General features: G+C 40.2%; 1 protein-coding gene across 1 annotated transcript in view; it reads left to right on the top strand.

Annotated features, from left to right (window-relative positions):
• WDR20 (WD repeat domain 20) overlaps positions 1-25,592 on the top strand; it is a 48,889-nt gene extending 23,297 nt beyond the window's left edge. The window contains exons 2-4 of the mRNA XM_035105763.2: positions 7,034-7,216; positions 10,911-12,191; positions 24,572-25,592. Coding sequence (XP_034961654.1) covers positions 7,034-7,216; positions 10,911-12,191; positions 24,572-24,625 — 1,518 coding nt within the window. The 3' untranslated portion in view covers positions 24,626-25,592. The remainder of the gene's footprint in view (positions 1-7,033; positions 7,217-10,910; positions 12,192-24,571) is intronic.
• The last annotated feature ends 1,310 nt before the right edge of the window (positions 25,593-26,902 follow it).

The raw sequence follows: 26,902 nt of genomic DNA, 5'->3' as shown, positions 1-26,902 counted from the left end.
AAATGACAGAGGGAAATCATGAATAAAATATTTATAATCTATAAAACAGTATTAACAACAAAGGAACACAAAAAGCTAAACACTATAATGTGTAAAAGGTAAAAGGTAAAAGGTAAAGGACCCCTGGACGGTTAAGTCAAAGGCGACTATGAGGTTGCAGCGCTCATCTAGCTTTCAGGCCGAGGGAGCCGGAGTTTGTTCACAGACAGCTTTCCGGGTCATGTGGCCAGCATGACTAAACCGCTTCTGGCGCAACGGAACACTGTGACGGAAACCAGAGCGCACGGAAACGGCGTTTACCTTCCCGCCTGATCCTGATCCATTTATGAGCCTACTGTAGTGTTGACTAGTGTACCTTATACCTATTTTGACTTTGAACTCTGCTTCTGAAGCCTTTAAGTACACCAGAGAGATAAGGTTATGCAGGTGGGTTCTGGGGAAAAGGCCTCTTCAGAAGGTGTGCCCTGACCTGACTGTAGACTGCTCAACTCAGAGAGGCTCACCTGGTGTCTTCCTTGATGCTCTTCTTGCACTTAGCAAATACCTCTTTATTCCCACAGACCTTCTTTCTTTCTTTCTTTCTTTCTTTCTTTCTTTCTTTCTTTCTTTCTTTCTTTCTTTCTTTCTTTCTTTCTTCACTGTCAGATTATCAAATAACAGGGTGATGTACAATAAGAAGCACCATTAAAAACAATACAAATTGTTTAGTTTCTCACTGACATATAACTCTCTGATTTTAGACTCAATTTGTCTTTTCATTGCATTTAACGCTTTGTTTTCTGATAGTTTGCTTCCCTTGAGAACTTACTCAAGTGTGGAATAGAAATGCAGTCAATCAATTGCTAAAGTAGGTGGGATGTAAAGAGCTCTGTTCTGGGCTTCTGCACATACAGCCCCTTTGCTTTGCAAAAGACCACCTTGAAGCACTTATAGAAACAGTCTCTGGCGTACCAAAAGGAACATTAATTGAAAGTGGAGAACAGAAACTTTCTTGTGCATGCACCAGAGCACTTGAACAGTTGCTTAGAATTTTTTGTATCCTGTCCTATATGTTTTTTTAAAAAAATCTGACTCTGATTTACATAGGTTGTTGCCAATACCTGTTGCAAGGTAGGCTTGCATAATTATTGCAACCAGTATATCTGATCTACCTTTACACAGACATAGCACTGGGACACAGGTGTCACCAACGTAGTGCCCACAGAGGCATATGCTTCTGTGCACAGGGTCTCCCCGCCCTCACTGAAATTAAACATGAAAAAAGCATTCTGCTGTGTGCAATAAGAATGGGTTGGGGTGTCCATAATAGTTTCCTTGGTTTGTAGTTGTGTCCATGACCCAAAAAGGTCAGGAGCCCTTATGGACAGGAAGGAGTTCACTTATTCCAAAAACTTCATCTTAACTCTAGTCTAGAATTCCACCTCGTGCTGCCTTAGAGTTAAAATACTTCTGCACCTCTTACAACCCTGACAATCAATTTACAATGCATGTATAAACCAGCTGGTTTTCATTTTTAGAATTTAAGGAGTGCTGTAAAATGGCATTTTATTCATAGCTTACTTGGAATAAAGCATGTCAATTCCAAGGCAAAAGCAAATTAAGACTTCTATGCATTTCTTAACATTTCATAAAGCAGGTGTCTCTGGGATATTTTTTTTATTGCATGCTGCAATACTAAATTGAATAATTTTGTAATTCTCACCTGTTCTTACTAGGCAGTTTCCATATGATCAAAAACATCTCTACAATTTGACAAAAGTACAAAATCAGAATTTGACACAACCATTTAGGATAGAGAGAATGCACAGTGATTAACCACCACCACCACATTAGAACATCTCCATAGCAACCCAAGATAAAATTATGCAAACTGCATTTAGTTTGTTGATAACTTATTTACATCTAAGTGAAAGATGAACATCTACGATTTTGACTTCTGTTGTGTGCGTATTATAGGACTGTGAACAGTTTTTTTTACACTGAAATGCCAGTATCTGTAATGCATTCATTTTTCAACCAAGGTGCTAAGATCTTTGGGGTTTCAATATTACTGTTTGTATTGTGCTACTTGATACTTATATATAGTAATTGAAATTGACAAGTTGGTGTGTTTGCACTTGAAAAAAATCCTGTTGCTTAAGGGCCAAAGTAGACATTACATACAGATGTGAGTAACATCTCTGTAGCAACCTAAAAAAGCAAATCAAAATTTTTGAGAGACGGTGAGTAATCTTTTCCCTAGTGGCTGTTTTTTATTATCCAAATATGCCACCCTCCAAACCCATCCCCCCCCCGAGACTTGCTTTGGAAACTTACTGACTGTAGTACTACTCTGAATTGAGAAACAACTACTGAGGAGAGGGAAGTAGACACACCACCTGTTTCTCCTCCTGAAAATCCTGTCCTGAAGCTGCTGCTGATTGGCCAGCAGGGTAACCTTAAAGAAACCCATACATTTGGCCATAAAATGAAGCCAAATTGGAATCATTCTAATTTCAAAGAGGAAAAATAATAATTGGACAGTTAGAGTGGCTAACCATTGAGTCTGACTTAATACTACATTAAGGACTGGATTTAGTGGAAGACATTGCCCTAGTTTGCATGGAACACTAAACTCTGGATGGGATGAGTTTCCTCATAGGAACCTTCTTGCATGCCGGCAGTGGGTGGGAATAGAGGCAGAAATGGGTGGCCGAGAGGCAAAACAGTCAGGGGAAGCAGCAGCTGTCATTCTTACCTTTGAATTACGGTCCACATTCCAGCCTTGCAAAAACCCAGAGGTTTTCCCACATGCAGATCTCTCTTTCCATCCAGGCAAGCAAAAGGGATGATCATATTTCAAAGAGTTATTCTGGGCAGACAAATGCACTTGAGGAAGTGAAACAGTGCCAGTGAGGTGAGCTTGTATTGAGGTGAGCTTGCATTAGACCCCTGGGCCTGAGGCTCCCCACCCCAGCACTAAACCATTGCTTAGTGTAGGGTTGGCTCATATCTTTTTCAGCCTAAGGGCCCTAGTGAAGGCTGCTCACTTATGGCATGGGCATGACAAACATGGATAGTTTGTGTCTGCATACACAACATTTTTCAACCCCACAATAGGCTAGGAGTGTGGGTTGAGATAAACACAGGGAAGGAAAATCAGGGTAGTCTTGGTGCCTTTTCTCCCTCTGGCACAGCACCTTTGTAAGGAAGTTTTCGTGCTCTTTCCTATTTCTCAGGTCTCCAAAACCACCTTCGAATGACAAGGCAAGGCTTTCCTACCCCTGATTTTGGTCGAAGGTTGGTAGGCCACAAAGGTGGTTCTGTGGATCAGAACCAGGCCAAGGTTTCGTGCTACATGAGGGAACAAACCCAAGTGAAGCATTGGGCTCCACTTCCTCCTTACCCATTTTACAAGGAGAGCTTTGCAAGGCCTCATCCCCACTTTCCTCTAATCTCTGCTTGTTGCATATAAGCAAAATATTGCAGTTTATCACATATACTGGTTAGTTCAAAATAAGCTAGCTTTAGATGGCGAGTTAAGGAGGTGGCTTGTTAAACTAAGGAGAACTTTCAGTAAGCTACAATTACTACAGTATTTCATACACAAGGATAAGCTAAGATGAGGGGAAAGTGAAAGAAAATGCTGGCAAATTCCTTCTGGCTGTACAAGATAGGGGAACGCATGAGCCTCTGAGGCTTTTAGGCTTATTGCAGCTTGTGCACATAGCACTAAAGAACGTTTTAGCATCACACACAAGCACATCCAGTGAGTTACTCTTTGGTTATGTCCTTTATAGGAAGCACCTACTGCTTTGAATGACCTAGAGAATGTCAGGTTTTTGTGCTGATTTGTCAAGTAAGTACAATCATAGGGTTAATCATCAGTGAGGAAAGAAATCTGCTGCAATACCTTTTTTGTTTAACAAAATGTTGCACCAAACCAAAGAATGGAAATCTTTATGCATTCATGTAGCACAATTGCATGGTGTGCAGTGCTGAATTGCCATCTGAAGAGCTTAGTCAAAAGATGGAAGTTGACACAATAGATAATAAACAGTGGTGGTATGTGTACTGAATGAATGCCTTTTGGATGATGCTAGCAATCTCCATCTCCACTTATCTGAAGTCATGCAGATCTTTGGCAACAAGTCTCAGTGGCTTGAAATTGTGTTTAAGGAGCATCAAAATTTTGATTCAATCTCTGCTTTAAACACATAAGGGTGCAGAAGAATATAAAGCAGGCAATAAGGGAGAAAATCCTTGTTTTGAGGGTGTCATCTGAGGCCTGAAAGAGGAATTGAATCAATGCTTTGTGAATGTGTATGGAGCCTAAAAATTGGCCCTGCCTAAAATGAGTAAATGGGGTATGCAGAGAGCAGGTTGGGCTAACCCTTGACAGATTCTGAATTGATGTGTCTAATGAATATATTTGGACTTTTTTCTATCCACCACATAGCCTTTGTTGCATATAACCACAATTAATAGCCCTTTGTGCTGATGAAAAGTGGCATATAAATGCTGGTATGAATAAAATAAATACTCCCAGTATATCTTAATGATAGAACTTTGTGTTCTGTAAATAGTGGCCATTTATTGTTCAAAATCACTCTGCATCATCAAGATATGCTGAGGCATTTTTGATAGGCCCCTTGGCAATTTTGCTTTGAGGTTGTGCAAAGATCTATCTTAACTTCCATGTTGTTAAATACCTATATGAAACTGCTGGGGAACATCATTTGGGAAACAATGTCACCAATATGCAGATGATTCCCAGCTGTCTCTCTGTTCCACCTGAAATCAGGTGATGCTGTGAAGATGCCAGGCCAGTGTCTGGTGACACTAATGAGCGGTATGCAGGCCAGTAAATTGAGCTGAGCCTTTGCCCATATAGTTCTCAACAGATAACAGTCAATTGCTTACAAGTCTATCCTGAGTCACAGTGTACTTTTAGAGCTCAGAGGTCAACAGTCAACATGATTTTTTCACTGCATCAGCTGCAGGAGAAATGCTGAGAGCAGACAAAGGCCTTTGATCTCTTCAGCTGAAAAGGACTCTTCACGCTGCTCAACAAGATAGATGGCTCACCTAAGATTGTGTTCTTCCACGAGAACATGCACAGCACTGTCCAATATGGCGGCTCATCCCCCTGGGATGATGGTCAAAGAGTGTTCTAGCTGTACAGACCCAGGGCAATTCAAAAAACTGAAGGAGAGCAGGACTGCTGCGTTTGGGGCAGTAATTTACCATTAAAAACAACAACACCCCTCAGTTGGTTCCTCGAAAAGGAAGCATAAATAAGGAGACTGACTTGCAGTGTGATTTTTCAAGGATTTGTGTTTGCTAAATTGTGTCAGTTATTAATATAAATATTGGCCTAATCATTTCGTAACTCTGACTGCTTCCCACCACAACATCTAAATGTTGCTTAATACATTGTCCCTCTGTTCATTTAAGAATGTGAAAGCAATTTTTACACCTTGGCTTAAGATAGTTTTTTCCCTCAGCTGGGTTGTTAGGCTTAGAGATTTGGGGGTACAGTGGTACCTCTGGTTAAGAACTTAATTCATTCCGGAGGTGCGTTCTTAACCTGAAACTGTTCTTAACCTGAAGCACCACTTTAGCTAATGGGGCCTCCTGCTGCCGCCGTGCCACCGGAGCACGATTTCTGATTTCTCATCCTGAAGGAAAGTTCTTAACCTGAGGTACTATTTCTGGGTTAGCGGAGTTTGTAACCTGAAGCCTTTGTAACCCGAGGTACCACTGTAATGATGTGGAAAGTTTTGTTGTTGTGTGGTCTTCTGAAGTTTTAGATAGTTACATTTGTCCCAAATAAAACTTACGTAACTGAATACAGTGGAACCTTGGTTTATGAACACCTCAGTTTACGAATTTTCGGTTTACGAACGCCGCAGACCCATCTGGAACGGATTAATCCACTTTCCATTACTTTCAATGGGAAAGTTCGCTTCAGTTTATGAACGCTTCAGTTTATGAACAGACTTCCGGAACCAATTGTTTTCATAAACCGAGGTACCACTGTATGGAAATCCACAGTTGATACCAATACTGACGGGTAATTTTGTGCTTACTTTGAGTGTCACAAAATGGAACAAACTGTCACTTCTACTGTAATAAAACATAGTAAGCAGAGAATACTCAGTATAATGGAATGAAATGCAGTGGGTATCCATGAGTAGTAACTAGGGCTGCCATATTTCACAGATCCTGAATCCTTCACCTTTTGAAGCAGAATATAGTTGGTGATTCTCACAACTTTTTCAGCCTTCTCCAGCTGCTGGGAATTATAATCCAAAACACCTGGAGGATGCAAGGTGATAGAAGGCTGCTTTATGTCCATGTTAGGAAAAAATGGACTCCTTAACAGTAGCCTGACATGCAGATGCTAAATAGGTGAAACTTTTTCTTGTTACCTTATATATTTGTCGGGAAAAGCCTAATCTGAATTCTTGTGTGTCAGGTTGCTACAGGAACAGAAGCAGACCTAAGGGAAAAGGTGGCAGCCCAATGAGTACCTGAATTTAAGTCACCATGTATCTTTCACCTTGGTATAAAAGGTTTATCTGGGACTCTCAAAACAGTATTTTCGTTTGCTACACATTAGCATTGGCTACATCTTGCTCTGGTTTTGTTTTGGGTAGTGCATAGATGCATAGATTTCCAAATGGTCTACTTAAAGTTATGGTTACAGGTAGGTAGCCGTGTTGGTCTGGATCGAAGTAAAATAAAAAAATTCCTTCAGTAGCACCTTAAAGACCAACTAAGTTTTTATTTTGGTATGAGCTTTCGTGTGCATGCATCTGAAGAAGTGTGCATGCACACGAAAGCTCATACCAAAATAAAAACTTAGTTGGTCTTTAAGGTGCTACTGAAGGAATTTTTTTATTTTACTTAAAGTTAGTTTTTAAACTCACTCTGGGTTTTAATCCTGCATTGTTGCCACAGTTGCTACAAACATCAGGCTTGTTCTATTGTAGAGCACACTAGAGTACCGTTATATTCATTGCTAATCTTATTTTCAATCTTTTTGCAGGCTGCTGACTTGAGTAAACCAATAGATAAAAGGATATACAAAGGAACACAACCAACGTGTCATGACTTCAATCATTTAACAGCCACGGCAGAAAGTGTTTCTCTACTAGTGGGCTTCTCTGCAGGCCAGGTGCAACTAATAGATCCTATTAAAAAAGAAACTAGCAAATTATTTAATGAGGAAGTAAGTGGATACCGTAATCTTGGTGCATGCCTATGTTTATTTTCTTTTATGAGCCCTCCATGTGCATGTTTGTTTTTCCATTTGAAAATAGTCACCTTGGAGGGATACTAGGGGAAGCCTTTGAAAGTGGGAAAGCACATTTATATCACATTCTGTGATAGGGACTGTACTATGGAAGAGGTGGTGGTTTTTCTCACCCTCTCAATTTCTCACCATTTGCTTATTGTCAGAAGACTGGAGTACTGTATGGTATATAGCAGTGCACTTCGACTGTGGGCTGCGTTACATCTGTATCACCTCCTAATCCATGGGTGGCTAACCCTCAGGTTGAGGGGTTAATCTGACTCCCAAAGGCCCAACAATTTTGCCTGTGGCAGCAAAATAAATAAATAAAGTAGACACAGTGCTGAAATGGGTAGACTCTACCATTCTATGATTGCATGAACTGTTATATGGAATGCTCTAGACCAGGCATCCCCAAACTGCGGCCCTCCAGATGTTTTTGCCTAGAACTCCCATGATCCCTAGCTAACAGGGCCCAGTGGTCAGGGATGATGGCAATTGTAGTCCAAAACATCTGGAGGGTCAAAGTTTGGGGATGCCTGCTCTAGACCTATTTCAGTTAATATTAATGCTTAAAAGCTTGCATATTTGCAGAACATAAATTTAATAGTTCTTGGTTTACCTTCGAGCTTGGACAGCTGCATCCGAAGAGCTCCTTCAGGAGAGTTGCACTCAGTGGTTTCTTAGCTTGAACAGCTTACTGCTTTGCAGCTTTCCTCAATTTCAAGTATTTTACTGTGCAGTGAAACTGGAACACATACATACTAGCCTTTGCTAGTATGCCCAAGACAGTTTTGGGCAACTATACCAAAAGCAAGTTGAAGCACAGTTTTGGAACCATGAAACTTTTTGGGACCATGAAAGTGATTTTTTGATTGCTAAGTAACTATTCTAGAGGGGTGGGTAATTCATAATGTAAGTCAACTATGCCCAAACACCTCCCCTTGTTCTCCTTCTGCATACAAGGCAAGATAACAGAATCATAGAATTGTAGAGTTGGAAGGGACCACGAAGGTGGTCAAGAATGCTTTGATGGTGTTTCCTGCTTGGCAGGGGGTTGGACTGGATGGCCCTCGTGGTCCCTTCCAACTCTATGATTCTATGATTCTAAGGTCATCTTGGCCAACTCCCTACAACGCAGGAGTCTTTTGCCCAACATGGGGCTCGAACCCATGACCCTCAGAGTAAGAGTCTCGTGCTCTGACTTAGCTGTCCTAGATCATCAGCTCTCCAAAGATGGATCAGCACAGTTTGGACAAAATGTGCTTCAACTTGCTTTCGGTATAGTTTATCGTTCATTGCAGTGGTTTGTAAAGAAAATATAACACTGAGAGCAGCTGTAAGTCACAAACCTTGTTCCACAATTTTGTACTGGCTTTAATGCCTTGTTACTGATGATGATAGATGATAATAATAATAATAATAAATAAAAAATATCATGCATTTTTTTGTTTTAACTTGCTGAGGATTAGTATACCATAAGATGGTGCAATGTTTGGCTACCAGATTTTTAAAGTAGAGAGATCTGTAATTTAATTTGAATACAAATTCTACTTTAAAGTGAGTCTCTAAAATCTGATGCTTAAAGGTCTTCTATCCAGTCATAAATATGCTCAGCAGTTTGCTATAGCAACTCAGGTACGGTAGTTGCAAACACATTCAAAACACATTTGTGCATTTCTAGCACCTGTGTCAGTAAAATCGTTAACTGGAAGTCTAACATTGATTATGACTCAGTTGAATTATTCTAGAAGATGAGTATCCCTGGATATAAACTGGGTTGGGGTTTTTTTTTTGTTGGGTCCTGTTCTCATGAATGTCAGCCAGACCTATAAAACCTTCTTTTGTTTCATTGGCTGAAAATGTTTCACTTTTTGGGGGTCCAGGAGGCATATTCCTGAAAGTGGTCACCTTAGTACAGAATGTGGTGGACTTTGGGCTGGGCATGTTTTTTTCCCTTTGAAGTTTGCTGAGACGAGTAGTAAAGAACTCTGCATCTCACTATAAATTTGCTAGTTTGGATCCTATGATAAGTTGACTTAAGGATGCTTACAGAAGGAGAGTTTCTCATCTTCTCATGCTACCGCTCACGTGAGAAAAGACTCCCCAGAACAATGTGAGATGGGGAAATGTGTGTTGGGGGGGGGGGTTGGCATCTTCTGTGGGGAGGGGTAATTGCTGAAAATTGGGCTTGGATCCCAGTATAAGCTTTAATGTAAGGGATTTCACAAAAGGAAAGTTTCCTGTTCTCTTCTTTATTATTAATATTACCATCTCTCTCTCCCCCGCCCCCACACTGGGAAAATGCGAACCTTCTTTGCTTGTACTGACTCCAGATTATTAGGGATAAGCCCAGAGGGAAAAATCAGCATTTGTCAGCCTCCTTCCATGGACTCTTCTCTGGACCATCCCAGCATTTTCTAGTGACAGCTGCTCATTTAACATATTGTGAATTGTACACAATTTGTCATGTTGATGTATATCCTTTATTGAACAAGACAGGGCAAGAACTCTAGGATGGGGTTTTCACATTTCATAATTAGATGATTTCCGCCCCTATAATCTCCAGGGAGTATTGAAATTATAGTGTTTTCCCTCAGTGAGCAGCCTTTGCATCACTGTACTAGTGGCAAAGTCTTGTATCATAAATTTTGGTTAAATAAATAAAATAAGTTATATCCCAGTTGAAGACAGTATTCCAGAGAGGAAAGGATATTTAGTTTTATAGCTGGTTGCCAAAAAAAAAACAACCCCTGGTATTACTGTTATTTGCTTCTTCCCTTTTTTGTTGTGATGCTTGAATGGCTTAGGTTGGCAGAATAATGATAAAATCCACAGAAGTGCCATTACTATCACTTAAAGATAATGAACCCACAGGCCAAATTGCATTGGTTGTTCACAGAAGCCCAGCACAGGTAATTGGAAGGTGGAATCTGCAACTGAAAATCTCTTCCATCTATTGTAACTAATTACCTTGAATGTCTAGATATCTTCTACACAAAAGCAATGGAGTATTTGTTAAGTGGCTCAAAGATTTTTAACTTGCCCATATACTAGATTTCTCTTCCCCATCCTAGGTCCAGACTGTCAAAGAATTTTTTTTAAGTTGAGCATACTTTGCAATTGCCATTATTTTTGTTGAAATAACTTCTGCTTCCTTCCTATTTTCACTTCAGTAAGGTAGAACTATAATACCTAAAGTGGTCCCATTATTCCACTAAATTGCTTCTTCTCTTCTGGATCCTTAAAACAAAGTTCCTTTTTCCAAGGACGAATTCAGTGGTTGTCTTTTCAGGGTCCCGTCCCCTCCCCCCAAAAAATCTATGTCAGATTCAGATTTGATGAGTAAGTTCTTCACAGATTGTACGCAGCCTGACTTTCTTTTTTCCATTGAACTGTGTTAAGGGAGGCTTGCCACAAATCATGCTGACCATTGCAATGTTACTCCAGATCTACATTGGGTAAGAAAAACACACAGTAGCTTATAACTGAAGTAGCCATAAGCTTGTTTTCTGCAAGTAGAATAACTCTGTGTATTAAATGCCAACTGGCAGAAAATTAATTACCTTATTAAATGAAAAATCAAAACTGAGATGACTCTGATGTGTACCTTCTTTCCTTTGTTTTCCAGAGACTAATAGACAAGTCCAGAGTAACTTGTGTAAAATGGGTTCCTGGTTCAGAAAGCCTCTTCCTAGTAGCTCATTCCAGTGGCAATATGTACTTGTATAACGTGGAACACAGTTGTGGTACCACAGCCCCACACTATCAGCTACTTAAACAAGGAGAAAGTTTTGCAGTCCATACATGCAAGAGCAAATCCACAAGAAACCCTTTGCTTAAATGGACAGTAGGTGAGGGGGCCCTGAACGAATTTGCTTTTTCCCCAGATGGGAAATTCTTGGCATGTGTAAGCCAGGATGGCTTTCTTCGTGTATTTAACTTTGATTCTGTGGAGTTGCACGGTACAATGAAAAGCTACTTTGGAGGGCTGCTGTGCGCATGTTGGAGTCCCGATGGCAAATACATCGTAACAGGCGGAGAAGATGACTTAGTGACTGTCTGGTCTTTTGTGGACTGCCGAGTGATAGCTAGAGGCCACGGACACAAATCCTGGGTCAGCGTCGTGGCCTTTGATCCATATACCACTAGCGTAGAAGAAAGCGATCCAATGGAATTTAGCGGCAGCGACGAGGACTTCCAAGACCTTCTTCATTTCGGAAGGGATCGGGCAAACAGCACGCAGTCTAGGCTATCTAAAAGGAACTCTACGGAAAGTCGTCCAGTGAGTGTAACATACAGGTTTGGTTCAGTGGGCCAGGACACGCAGCTATGCTTATGGGACCTAACAGAAGATATCCTCTTCCCACACCAACCCCTCTCGAGAGCAAGGACACACACAAATGTCATGAATGCAACCAGCCCACCTGCAGGAAGCGGTGGAGCTAATCCAGGCAGTAACGGAAACAGCATCACAACACCTGGGAACTCTGTGCCCCCTCCTCTTCCACGGTCCAATAGCCTTCCACATTCTGCCGTCTCCAATTCTGGCAGTAAAAGCAGTGTCATGGACGGCGCCATTGCCTCTGGCGTTAGCAAGTTTGCAACCTTATCACTACATGATCGGAAGGAGAGGCACCATGAAAAAGACCACAAGCGGAACCATAGTATGGGACATATATCTAGTAAGAGCAGTGACAAACTGAACCTAGTTACTAAAACCAAAACAGACCCAGCAAAAACTTTGGGAACGCCCCTGTGTCCCAGAATGGAGGAGGTTCCTTTGTTAGAGCCTCTTATCTGTAAAAAGATAGCACACGAAAGACTGACTGTGTTAATTTTTCTTGAAGACTGTATAGTCACTGCTTGTCAGGAGGGATTTATTTGCACATGGGCAAGGCCTGGTAAAGTGGTAAGTTTTAACCCTTAATGCTGCGTCAAAGAAGTAGAACTTGAATAGGTAGTTTTTTCTCAAAACATAACTGAATGTTGAATATAAAAAAATTTCTTTATGCTTAATGTAAAAAGAAAAGATTATTTCCTCAGAGCCATACTTTTGGATACTGCATGCCATATTTCTGAACGATTTGAAGTGTCTGGCCCAGGTAAAGTTCTTTTGAAATACAGTTGCCTTCCAGCTGGAGAAGTGTTGTGTATCCAAAGTGTCCGTGATAGTTTTCCTATATTTTCAAAAGCTATTTTTGTATAACATGATTCAGACAAATCTAAAAAAAAAAAATCAACTAGTGAGGGTAGAATTGTAAGGGCATTCAGGATATCTGATTGGTTGCAGCTTGGGTAAGCTGTAGCTTTGCATAAGACGCATTCTGGGCAAATTGAAGTTGAAACACTTATTCTGACAGGAATCCATAAAACAGGGTCTGTTCTCACTTTTTTTTTTCCTTTCCAAAAGTTAGTCTCCTTCTCCTTCGGTGATCATCTCAATAGCAGTTTTTAGTGTCGCCATTTAAAATTTGAATAAACTTGGTATTAAATATACATTGTAATATTCTGATCTTTAATATCAATCTTCTCCAAATATGTAAGGTCACTTTTTTTTAAAAAAAAAAAGCTTCCTAGTGAATTGTATCCCTTACTCATTTCTACCCCCTAATCACTTTACAGAACGTTTGTGTTAAAAGTATTTTTAATTCATGCATTTTTCATTAAATCCACAGGCTTAAAATGCGGCACTAGTGATGTCTTCTTTCATGTTAAGAAACTGAAATTATTTATTCAATATTTAGTACTTTCTACTGATAAAAATTATTTTGCCTTCAAATACTCATGGGCAATTTGCAGGCTATGGCCAAGCTCCAAGACTTTTGAGGTGGCTTTTGGGCATGCAATTTGGTTGATTTTGGCTTGCTCTTCTCAGAGGGGGCTCCCCCAAAAGCAACCAATAAGGGGGGGGTCCTGTAATTCAGAACCCAACACTGTGTGAGGGGTTAGAGCTGCAAGCAAAGACTTGGGAAGTCCAATGTGTGCATTAGAATGCTTTAAGTGCACACATGGGTTCTCTTGATCTCTGCCAATGATGGATAAACCAGCAAAAGACCCTAAATGGCAGCTGGTTATCTTTCTGGAGATCTTCCTGAAGGTTCCTAAACTTGGTTCCTAAATCTTCCAAAACTTGGAAAGTGTTGTTGAGAGTTTCTGAAGTGCATCTGTTTTACAAAATTAACACAGACGCTCTTCTAGTAGACATTAATGTCCATTTTGACTGTAAGGATTCACAGCTCTAAAATATGTAATAATTGGATATTTTAAGTGAAATCTTATCAAACATGTTCTGGTATGTAATGTCACCTGTATGCCTTATCTTGGATAGACAATCTGGAAAAAATGTGGCATTGCTTTTTGTGTGTGGGGGAAAGCAAATGGTAAGGATAAAGGACAAAACTCTCTATGTTCCCAAGTGCTAAAATCATGGAAATGTGTGTATTTCTGTGCCAGGGGTCAAACAGTTTTGAAGGTAATTTTGCAGATGTGCATTGCTGAGCTATCGTTGGTAGCTATCCAAGCCCCTCTGCTTAGTATATGCTAAAGTAACTTAACATTCACCCTTTGGCTACTTGCATTTCTATTAAGTAAAAATTCTGCAAAGAAGTTGTGTTTAACCAGTACAGGTTGTAACTTGCACGCAAATGACAATTTGATTTGGAGCACATTTCAAATATTTCAGAGATAAGTATGCAGTACCAAAAGCTAGGATTTCTATATTTGGCCAATGCGGAAATCTTTAATTAAAGGTAAGTTTCATGCTGATGTTGTTCACTAGGTCTTTGAAAACTAATATCACACACTGATGTAAATGCCATATGTTTAGGATGTGTTTATTTAGAATGGGTTTCAAATTATTATTATGCTTTATTTTTGCAGTCGGTGAGCTCACTCAGCTGGCCTAAATTAGCAAGTTAGGTGATATGTTTACATGGCTCTGGCCAAGAAAGTCTTTGTTCCAGAAAGGTGTTAATAAGCACCATTTTCGTTCTATAGGAGAGCACTTATTAAACTTTATACTTATTTAATGAGTCTTCAAAAACACTCATGGTAACATATTTCTTTCCCTTGGGTTATACACTGCATATGTTAGTCTTGCCTATAGTTTAGTTTCGTAGCTTTTAAAGAGTTTAAAGCTGCTACTCCTCAAAAACTACTTCCATTGCCCTTTACCTCTGCTGAATTTGTTTTCCACCCACCCTTTGGCAGAGGATCTCAGTTGGAAAGAAGGGTCACAAACTTCCAGTTTGAGGAGCAAATGGGCCAGAAGACTCAACCAGTTGTGCAGTCTGAAACCTCACTGCTACTGAGCCAACCCTATCTTTTTCCTTCCTCACCTGTCTGTCTGCCAGGCTGATGCAGTCGGGAAAGCAAATGTTATTTCCTTGAGAAGAACAGGGTTTGAATAGGCAGGAGTGGGCAACCTGCGGGATTCGTATTGGGCTACCTTCATCCTCAGCCATCATGGCAGAGGGTGATGGGAGTTGTAGTCTGACCACACCTGGAAGGCCGCAGGCTAACCCATCCCTGGTACGGACAGTCCATCCTTAGAACAAGCAGCTTTTGTCTGGCTGATACTTGGGCTAGACTGGAGTCTCCAGAGACCCATAGGGGAGAAAGGAAGCCCTGCCGATGTCACTGGACAATATCTCCCCTCACCCCCCACCCCCGCCATAGCGCACAGACAGACTCACTGCCGGGTTCGAGCAAGAAGAGCTATGCTATAAGCATTATGACCTCCGTGTAGCATTTGCACCATGTCTTGAGCTTCCTTAACTCCTTTCTCTTTTGAAACGCTACTTAAACACGAGTTCAGGTCTAAAGTACCATGTTCAGCAGAAAACGTGGGACAAGCCCATGTTGCCTACCGCAGCAACAATTTTAAAACTGTACTAATTTGTGGGAGAAACTACTTTACAGGAAACAAAACTCCTCAGTAATGGCTTTGTAATATATATATATATATATATATATATATATGCTGCACTACTGGGAAAGACAAAACTGCTTATCTATCTCTCGGCCATTTCCTTCCTGATTACATAGTATGGCAGAGATGGCAGGAAAGCTTTTGCATTTCTTTTGCAGTGCTACTGTCACACATTGAGGTGTTGCTTTCAGTAGCAGGCTAATCTGCAGCCCTCCAGGTGTTACTGGACTGCAGCTCCCATCAGCCCCTATGCAGCAGAGCCAATGGCTGGGGATGTTGGGAGCTGCAGTCTAGCAAAACCTGTAGGGCCACGGCATCTTTATCCCTGATCTACAACCCCTTGTGATTTCAGGGGAACCTGCCACTACTTAACCGGAAAACTCATGGTAAGAAAGAGTGGACAACTGCAAATGAATACAGTAGTTGAGTGAAATGGCAGCATATACCGTACCTTGGCTGAGAAAATGTGTTACCACTTTGTACAACAAAATGCACATGAAATTTAGAATATTTATTTGAACTATATTGTACAGGGAAAAAAATCTAGATTTAAATTATAGAACGTCCTTTAGTTTTCCAATAAACAGGAACTATATAGTACAGCATCATGTTTAAACGAGTTCTATCATTGCTGTTTTAACAGACATTTTGTGTTGCTATTTGGGCATGGGAAGACGTCACGTTTACTACTAAATCTTCATTGGCAAAGGGCATTTCATTTTGTTTGAACTGAAGTATAAAGTGCTGTTGGGCAGTACTATCTTATTTCGTTTGACTTAATTTTAAATTCAGGGATGGTTAGGAATTGCTAAATCAGTTCTTGATTTTGAGGTTGCCATGATATAAAATGAAATATATTGAACCATAAACACTGCAAACAGGAGATGGGATTCCTTGAAATATTGCCATGCAAAGTTCTCGGGATTGGTGTTGGCTTAGTACACCACATTAAGAAGCTGCCCAGTTGAGAGTGGGCCAGTTACTTCTGTGAAGCCAGGAAAGAGTAATTGCCTTATTATGTGGGTGTCCAGATTAGGAGGGAAAGATTCTTACTAAAGACTTTTCAGAAATGCTTGATCTTTTGGAACTCAGTTATGTACTTGAAAAGACTGTATATGTCTCCTCCTACCACGTTAAAGCTACTAAATTTGCATTTAGAATAACTGCTGGCCTGCTTGTGTTCTTAAAGAAAGAAAACCAGCTAATTTACTGTCACATAACTTGTGTAAAGTTTAAAAGCGAGACTTTTTCCTGCATTTATGAAATCTGTATACATGAATTTGTTAAGATCGACACGTTAGGTGATCCTGTACAAAATTGTAATGATATAGTGGGGGAAAATCAACAGTAAAATTCATATGTATTTTCTTTATAAACGTCCATCTAATTTCTTGACAACTTGAATAAATTTCATAAGAGCCTTTCTAACATAACAAATTGTTAAAACTAAATTGACTGTTGCAATAATAATGAAGCTTTAATAAGTATTGTTATATTTATAATTTTAAAAAATCATGTTTGTTTCATACTGCTTATTTTTTAGCGTTTTATGTCACTGTTTCAGCTGAAGAACCCTACTAAATACTTGACATTACAGAATAATTTACTGGGGTTGTCCTCTGTATACTGACATTAAATAAAAAGTGTGACTGAACTGTAAAATGTAGATAACTGTCAATAGTGCTTCTCATGCCTGAAGTTCTAATATTGATCTGCCGCAGTTAAGACTTCTCCTATGCAGGAAGAAGCATATTCCTGAACAAAAAATGGCCACCATGAAACTGCTGCCTCTATAACTGCCATTCTTATAAATGACCAATGTACAACCTCTTTATTTTGTACAGTTTCCAGATGTTAGCTTTGACTTACTTATATCGATCTGTCAAAATCCATGTCCATTTGAACTGTCATAGATACCTTACTGGATTATTATATTACTTAAATGAGAAAATATGCAGTGGGCGTGGTTAAAATGGGTGTTTCTAGTTTAAATAACGGAATTGTGGGAGGAGGTAAGATGATGATGTAAATCCATTAAACAACCAATGGAATGGAGAATTGATGCCTTTTGGATTCTACAGGAGCTCTTTTGTTTATCAAGCGCTTTAGGTGCTGCTCACCAGAATGAAGTGCATAAAAGGACAACCCAAGGCTACCTTTAAACACAGATTCATGCAACTCTCAAGTGTTTGTGTATCCATTTGGGCCATGTAGGCTGCTGATATTGCAGGATGTTGCTGGCAAACGTAAATTCAAATTTCGTTAGACCACTTGGTTCTGTGCTCTCTCCAAAAGCAAGTATTCTTAATTGTTTCTGAATCAGGCAAGGTAGTGTCGCTAGAAGATATCTTCCCCCGACTGGACCTTTGAATATGGACTTAAAAATCCACCTCCCAACTTGGTTTCCAAAGCCACACTTCCTGCTACAGTTCGGTTACTTTACTTTCTAGTTACCCAATTCCTTTGATTCCTGCCCATTTGCCTCTGTGCACCAAAGTGGCTTTAAATCTAGCAGTGATCCCCCTCCCCGAGCTTTATGAAAACACAGAATGAAAAGGGGTGGTGGTGGAGCTGTCCTTGCTGAAGTGTTATATGACCACTGACTTCGGGTACAGAGTCTGTGTCACAGCAAGATCATATTCATTCGAAGCCTGGCATCTAATCTGACTTTCAGCATATAGCTTTCCCCAGGAACAGCATTTGAAGATTCTCTGCACTGGCTCTGGTATAATTTTTAAACGGATCATCCCTAATTTTGGCCATCGGGCAACTTGGCTTCCAAACATGACGAGAGAGACCAGCTCCTCAGTGGGTATGGCAGTTTCTGCTAAATTAGCAACCGTAACCGCATCTTGGTGTGAGGTCCTACCTTGAACATATGAAGGATATTGCTCCTTGAAGTTTGCTATATTCAGGGTACCAGTATAGTGCCCCCCAGATGTCATTTGTCTCTCACTTACATCAGCCCAAGCCAGCCTGGCTGATGGTTGGTGATGATGGGAGAAGCAACACAGCAACATCTGGAGGCACCATGTGAGGTACCCCTGGCATAGACCTTGTAGAAGTGACATGGCTTACCCACAAAACTAGAGCACGGTGCCCCAACTACTGTCAAATGCTTTTTAGTGTCTCATTGATAGAAGCAGAGTCTGTTGCAAAAGGGAAAGTGGATATATTTTAGAAGAAGAATGGAAGAAGAACTTTTATTTAAATCAATTATGATTATGCAGTCTTAATTTCTGTAAAGAGTTTGGGTGTTGTCCAGTGAAGTCTTCTGACAGAAGTGATACATCAGATGAATGGGAGGCAGGCAAATTTTGGCGATTCTGCCTCCCCCTGCACCCCCTAAGTGCATTTCATAGTGCTCACCATTGTTAACCAGTCTTGAATGGAATAGCTTATTTTTTATTGTGCCTAAAGAAAGCAGTCTTTTTTGTTTGTCGGGTAGCTTTGGCTCTCACTGTCTCAATATTTGTTGCAGTGTGTTATGCAAGGTACTGGTTTCCTCCCTGAGTATTTGCATAGAAGCAATGTTGTTTCAACTTAGTCTGCTTGCCCAAGAAAAATACTTGAATCATTCTGAAGAACACTTTCCTGTCTTGATGTGCCAAGCTTTCGAAAAGAAATATTTTATATTGATCATAGTTGGCTTTCTTTTTGATAGTTTCCTTGTACAACCCTTCTGAAACAGTCAGTTTTCTTTAAAAGCAAACTAGGGAATGATCCTGTTCCCCATCTGCGGATGGTAGATGAACCCTTTCAAACACCCTAATGTATGTGCAAACAAAAAGGAAAAAAATAGAGCAGCTAGATTCCCTCCTTAGACTTAAGGATGGTACCTTAAGAGAATCAAATTGTATTATGCCCTACTTGTTATATTTGGTAGAGAAACGGCTACCTTTTCATTCTATCGGGTAAATGATTACTTTAAAGGAATGCTTATGTAATAACCATGGAAAGTTGGGCCAGTGAAAATTCATTGATTTGCATATAGTATGTGTGAGACCTACAGAAAACCTGTCTTCAGTTATTCTACAATTTCTCTGCTAAGCTTCCTTTCTTTCCTACGTGTGACTGAGATATGCATGTAATAGATTTTGTTGAAGCTGGTCGAGGTCATTTTATAAGAAAACCATCTATTATATAGTGTTGATGGTTTTTGTTTCCTAAGCCCCCCAAAGCCAAGATATATTTGATCCCTGATATATCTGTATACTTGGGGCATACCAGCTAAGATGTCGGCTTTACCCCAAGGCACTATATTTTGATTCTTTACTGGTTGGGAAATTTAGGGGAGAAATACATATTAAATAGGAATGATCTACACTATAATAAATGAAAAGTCTGTTCCTATTTGGGTTTAAATCAAACTCTTCTCCAGAGTCCTGCACTATCCAGAAACAGATGAAACAATACCAAAAAATACCCACAAGGGAATAATAGAACACACAGGCTTCAAGTAGTGATCTTTTTCAAACTCTTTACTACTACAGAGCTGAAATGTCCTACTTCTAGCTTTAACAGAATTAGATAATTGGGGGGTCTTACAGCTATTGCTGGGATCCAGCATCTTTCAGCCCCAGCCAGCATGGTCAGGAATGTGGGAGTTGTAACCCATAACGTTTGTTGGGTTGTTGTTGTTGTTGTTGTTATTATTATTATTATTATTGGAAGCAAAATGGAGCTACAATAATATTTTAACACCCTAGGGTTCCACAGCTTAAACTGCTGTACTTGGGGGCGGGGAGTGAATGGAGGCCGCACACAGTATTTGAGCTAGTTGGCTAAGCAGCTTGAAAAGTATCGAGTATGAGAAGTTCTTTATACTTAAATGCTCCTTGAACAGGCCTGTGGTGGGGGGGGGGCTGACTGATCAATACAAAAGTCCTCTGGGTGTCAAATTAGTCACGTAGTTCTCTGGACCCAGGCCCAAGTGTTTTAGATAATTTTGAAGGACATTTTTATATTATTAAACAGCTTTGTGCTGACGGGAGTCACCATTTGTTTGCTTGAACAGCTTAGAACTCAGAAAGAGTAATAGAAGACAATTAGAATATCATTAAAATTTTGCCAACTCTTGCTGAACTAACACTTCCCAAAGACTGCCCAATTTGCCTTTGAACATAGATGTTTCATTCTTAGTTACTTATGGCTAATGGATCTATTACTGGCAACTGGCTGTAGGAGAAAAAGTGAATCATTAAAGTTGGGCTTAGCAACTGTGTGTGCTCCGCAAGCAAAAGTCCATAGCTCAGTTGCAAACTGGGTCTCCTCTAGATATGTTGTTGCCCGATGGAGCATCAAATACCCCCTTTCAAGGTACATAGTACCCAAGGCCAATTTATTTTGGCAGCTGAGGAAGAAAATCCTTCAAGCACTTCTTCCTGGCAGTAAAAAGAATAAGCCGCAATTTCCTGCTCTTTAATGATACTCAAAATCAGGTACTTGAGGTGGATGCTTCACTTCCTCTAATGATCGGGCCAGCCCTGGAGAGAGTCCATGGTGTTTGTATACAGAAGATTCTAGATTCACTGGCAAGCACCTGCAGTTAAAGAATTTAAACTGGATTTTAACAAGTAGAACCGGGAAAGAGCTGCTGTTAATCAGAATACTTGGACCAATGGACAACTGTCATATTTTGAATCCTCCCCCCCCCCATACTTAACCCATCTTATGCAAAGTTTAGACTATGATGTTCCCTGTTTTCATTGCTTTATTTGAAAAGGACACACTTCCGGCATTTAAAGTTCCATAGATAGTTTTGAATGGGTACATGCCATAGAAGTTCTAAGAAGCCAGAATGCTGGATGAATAAGATATTGAGGAGTCATGTTTCAGTGCCCTGAAACCCCTTGCTGTTTTCCATGCCTGGCAGAAGCAGAACATATTATGCAAATCCAGCAAATAGATGTAATTGCTTCATAATCATACAGGTCACAGAAATCAGCTGCTCTTAGTCCAGAGCTCTGAGTCCGCTTAGCTGCTCACAGCCAACCAATTAGAACTTGCTCATTCAGAGGCTGTATACTAGTGCTAAAAGAAATTGTTTTGAAAGTTACACACCTCTGACAATTTTTCAAGACTATTTCCCCATCCAAACACACCTTTGCATTAGGGATATATGTTTGAGTACACTTCCATATCCAAATATAAATGTATTTGCTCTGCACTACATTTTTTCAATGGGATCGTGTGCAACCACACCATAGGAGATCATGGGTCCAGCTGCCTTGGAAATGGGGACATGTTCCCACTTCTCTCGTCCCCTGCCCCCCAGCAGTGACAGATGAGAAGAAACGGTGGCTTTGAAGAGCTATGAAAATGTGCAGAAATGAAAACAAGGCATGAACCATGGGGACTTTGGTAGTGAAAAGTGATCCCCACCAATTCAGCTGAGAGCCCACTACCTACATCTGTCGACTAAGTCAAATTTTGTTGTCAAACTCTAATATGAACACCTGGGTTAACAGTAAATAATTGATGTTGGATGATACTGATAATTTGGACCTGTGGCGTAACCAAGTAAAGCAATTTGTTTATTAATATTGACATGTTTGAGAAACGTAAAGAATATAGTGACCATACAGATATCAGCCACAGAACAGCCCGTGTTTTTTAACTACGTTGGTTAAGGGTTGTCCATTAGGATTTATTTTTCCTATTGAATCCGACTTTGGGGCCGTCACTCCTATGACATGGCAAGTTTGTGCAGATGGTTTAGATCTGACTTCACCTTTGTTTGCTACTTTTCCTGCCTCTTGTTTCTAGCTAATGCTACACTCTTTATTCAAAGTGGTGTTTTCTTAAAGACTCCTTTCCCATTTTGAACTCAGCAGTTTTACACATTTCTCTGTGGGACATAAGTTTGGTGTGGAGTATGCCAGACTATGTTGTGCATAACACTATATTATGAAAAGTGCATGCCTACCGAAACAGTGGTTAGGCTACTGGGCTTAAAATGAAGACACTTTGAATTATACCCTAGTGCACCCGGAGGAGCTAAGTCTGTCTGTCTGTCTGTGCTGCTACCTGAAATGTCATCTTGAATAAACTTGGTTTAGACATTTTTAAGAGATGAAAATATCAGGCCAGGTTCTCGTCTGGGTAGCTTGTGTTCTCCAAAGCCGGGCACTTTTGTCCAACCTGTTATCTAGAGAAAGGAGTATACTTCTCTTTCATAGTGCTTTCTCAGTATTTGGGTCAGACCCCCAAAAGAGCTCCTGTAGATTCCAAAGACTTAATTCTACATTACAATTGGACTTGGATCTTAAGCCAACCTAAATTTCACAATATTCAGGTAAGAAAAATACCTGCAAAACAAAGTATTCAAAATGAGGGATTTCCCCCTAAGCATACTTAAAGTGGAACAATTTAAAAAAACTAAACTAAAAAACAAGCACCCAAGTTAGGTGTAGTTGCCAGTGTATCTGTTAGGGGAGCGGTGTAGTGGAGAAATGTTCAGAACTGTATCTCTAAAGCCAGTTTTGCTAGCCTTGCTGATCAGTTTCTGAATGGAGAAACTATTGCTTAGTGAGCTGCAACTTAAATATGAAATGAGCATTTCCCTCTGTTTAAAACTCAGTTTTAAAAATGCTAGTTGGAAATGTGAGAGTTCACTGCAAGCGCAGTTTGCAGCAACCACTGGCTGCAGTTGCTTGTTAGTCTTCCATTTGTGGGTTTCATTAGGAGGAAATGATTTCCTTTTAAAGGGTTGCTTCCCTGCGATGTCTGTGCCTGACATAGCAATATTGGTTCTGTTTGCTGGGCAGATCCACAAGCTGGGAAGGGTCCATTATGTCATTTGAAAAAGCAGGGTAAAATTCCCCCCAGCCAGCAGTTCTGCATCCAGGAAACAATAGGCTGCAGCATCTTTCCTTGGCATAGATACAGTGGCTGAGAGGGGCTCCTGCTTGCACTTTGAAACATCTGGCTGAAGAGCCCCTCATGAATAAGCATCCCCACCTGAGATGATTGTTCGTGAATGGTACTTGTGTCTTATGGTTGCAAGGTGCATACAGCAAAGGAGAGAGATACATGTTGATCGTAACCTGTGCCCTGTAGCTCACTGACTTTATGTTTTTAATAGGATAGCTCAAGTTTTGTAAGACATGAGCTAAAATCTAATCATATTATGGTCATAATCAAGATTCCTGGGGTCTATTAAAAACGAACACATACTATGGTATAAGCTTCTGTGGACTAAAACCCACTTAGTCAAGTTTATCAGGATACTTAATAGAAAGATATTTAATTTATTTTTTTAAAAAAAGTCCAGTTGCACCTTAGAGACCAATTAAGTTTGTTATTGGTATGAGCTTTCGTGTGCATGCACACTTCTTCAGATACACTGAAGATATACTCACTTATATATAGTGAGAGGGTGGGGAGGGGTATTATTACTCAGAAGGGTGGTGGGAATGGGTGATTGGCTGATAGGTGTGGTAAACCTGTTGTAATAATTCAATAATAATAATTTATTATTTATACCCCGCCCATCTGGCTGGGCTTCCCCTGCCACTCTGGGCGGCTTCCAACAAACATTAAAATACATCAAATATCACAGATTAAAAACTTCCCTAAATATTATTCTTTTAATCCATGGTTTTTCAGATAAGAAATCCAACATAGAAAATCCAGGATTGGACCGAATAGCTGACATAGCCACCCAATAACCTCCAGAGCTGCTTGGACGTATGTTATCTGGGTTAATGACTGCAATGTTAATGACTTGTGTTAATGACTGCAATTTTTGGACATCTCACCCCTTGCTTTTTCCTGTAGGACCAATTGCAGTCGTTAACAGTCATCAACAGGTTTACCACACCTATCAGCCAATCACCCATTCCCACCACCCTTCTGAGTAATACCCCTCCCCACCCTCCCACTATATATAAGGGTCTGGTGACTTCTGTTTTCAGTGTATCTGAAGAAGTGTGCATGCACACGAAAGCTCATACCAATGACAAACTTAAGTTGGTCTCTAAGGTGCTACTGGGCAGTTTATTTTATGTATATATATCTACTGCGTCAGACCAACACTGCTACCTACCTGAATCTAGGGTATTTCATGTTCATTTTAAAGCTGCAACCATATTCCTTGCTTGCTGGAACATATTACAGCTGCTGCACCCCTGAAATTCTAATTATGATCTACATCTTACAAGTTACTTTGAACTAAACTGCTACATAAGGAGCGAAATCGTTCATGTTAAGACGTTCAAACAATGTGATCTATCACTTTGAAGTCATAATATGCAAATGCCACGGTGCACTTAAAGTCTACAGATATATATAGAACTGTTTAGAAAACTAAATGCTCGGTTCTCTTGCTGGATTAATGCAAATTGCTTTGTTTGCAGGGTTTATTGCCATCCCCAAACCAGGCCAATTCTCCAAGTGGAACTGTAGTATAGCCATCACATTTCTGCTAGCAAATCTTTGAACACAGAACAAGAAGTAATGGCAATGGAACCAGGAGCTGCTGTTCAGCCAGGGAGCACCACAAATTCTTAAAGGCAGAGTGTAAACTTGGAGTTATGTGAATCACATAGTGTTTTACAAAAATAATAATGTAATGAATTCTTTTTACAGCTAATATTTAGGCTGATGGCCGAAAGAAGATTTTTGCTTTAAAAAAAATACTTCTTTTGGTGTTGCAGTTAAAAATAGTATATATTTTCCAGTTTCTCTGTAAAACAAAATGTTTGTTAAATCTGAATAAGTTTAATGGTTATATAAATTAGAACTTAATTGTTGGGGTTTTTTGCACTGATTTTTTTTAATCCAGCAATGGTTAGTCTAGAATGCTCTCATGGAAAATGAAAGTCATTACTTTCTGGCTTAATAAATGTAATTCAGGAAGATGGATGCTGCAATCATAGAGGTTCCCCTCTCCCCCCCAAAAAAGATGGTTTGCACTTAAATAGCTTAATGCTAGTAGAAAATTACTTTTAAATGGGTGTTTGGACACCCTCTAAAGCTATGTTATGGGGAAAGAGATCCTTTGTATCTATTAAACGTTTTATTTTAATAATGTTTTGAGCTACAATCTGTATTATATGTGTAAATAATGTAATTAAGTGATTGGGGGAGAAATGAGTCATTACACTAGTAATTTTCATTTAGGAAAGTGATATTTCTAATTCAGAAAATACATATTAAACTATCTTGAATATGCAGTTTTGTTTATGTTCTGTTTAAATTAAATCAACTGTGATGTCATCTTTTTTTACTGTAATATTGGTGTGGACATGCAGGGCATATTCATTTTGAAAACACTCAGGTTGGATTCACTACCTATTTAACCAGGCTTGCCCTTTGCTATAAGACATAATAATTCCCCACTATATTCTAAACCAGGGGTCCCCAAACTACGGCCCCCGGGCCGGATGCGGCCCAATCGGCCTCCCAATCCGGCCCGCGACGACCCCCGCCGCCCGCTGCCGCCGCCCGCTCTTACGGCGCGCGGCGCGGCGACGATCAGAAAAATCAGCAAAAAATCGCCGAAAATCCTTTTTGCGCATGCGTATGGGCCTCTCCCGACCCAGAAGAGGTCATTTCCGATGCACTTCCGGGTCGGGGAAGGCCCATACGCATGCGCACAAGTGATTTTCGGCGATTTTCCCCCCGCCCGTGTGCGTGTGCGCATGCGCACGGGCGCGCACTCCCCCGCCCTCCGGCCTGCTGCGCGCGCACTCCCCTGCCCTCCGGCCCGCCGCGTGGTCGGCGCGGCGGGCACCGGCCCACTGCGCGGTAAGTCTGGGGACCCCTGTTCTAAACACTACATCAATTCTTTAAATTAGCCTAATTTTCTAATCAGGTTAGCCATTTAACAGTAGGACTATCCATTTTTATATACAGTGGTACCTTGGTTTATGAACACAATTGGTTCCGGAAGTCTGTTCATAAACTGAAGCGTTCATAAACTGAAGTGAACTTTCCCATTGAAAGTAATGGAAAGTGAATTAATCTGTTCCAGATGGGTCCGCGGCATTCGTAAACCGAAAATTCATAAACCGAGGTGTTCATAAACCGAGGTTCCACTGTATTAGAAATGCATTGTATGGCATATTTTGAGGCTAGCATAATTTTAAATGTTGATTTAAAATTCAGTGTAAGAGCAATACAGTGAAATAGGTTGATACAATAGAATAATGTGTCAAACTATACAGTTTATTTTCCAGAAAAAGTCATGTCTTCTGTTCATAGCTGTCAAGTTTTCCCTTTTCTTGCGAGGAAGCCTATTCAGTATAAGGGAATTTCCCTTTAAAAAAGGGAGAACTTGACAGCTATGCTTCTGTCGGAGGAGAGATTTGACAGCCTACAAAGTCTAACTGCTGCTTAATTAGTTAGCATTAAACTGATTTTATTGTTGTTATTAATATTCATTGTGAAAATGCTATCTGCTTGATACCAGGATCTATGCGGGCTGGGTTTTATTTTCCCGATAGTGAAAGCCGCACCTTTTTAACTTTATGAGTGGAAGTGAGCCTTTCTTCTTTCTTCCTCACATGACAAAAACTGTCTTCTTATCCCCCCCCTCCCAGATATATCTAGTAACATGATAAGTTTTAATGTCTCCTCACAAAAAAAGTCCACAAAGGCTATAACCTACATAAAATATTTAGGCATATTCACTGGTCTTCAAAGATAGCTTTTTATATATTTGGAGGGGTGTGAACAGGCGGGCA

The sequence above is a fragment of the Zootoca vivipara genome, chromosome 1 (assembly GCF_963506605.1).
Source record: "Zootoca vivipara chromosome 1, rZooViv1.1, whole genome shotgun sequence".
Classification (NCBI taxonomy): Eukaryota; Metazoa; Chordata; class Lepidosauria; order Squamata; family Lacertidae; genus Zootoca; species Zootoca vivipara.
The sequence above is the reverse complement of the archived record's forward strand: the minus strand, read 5'-3'. Positions and strand labels throughout refer to the sequence as shown.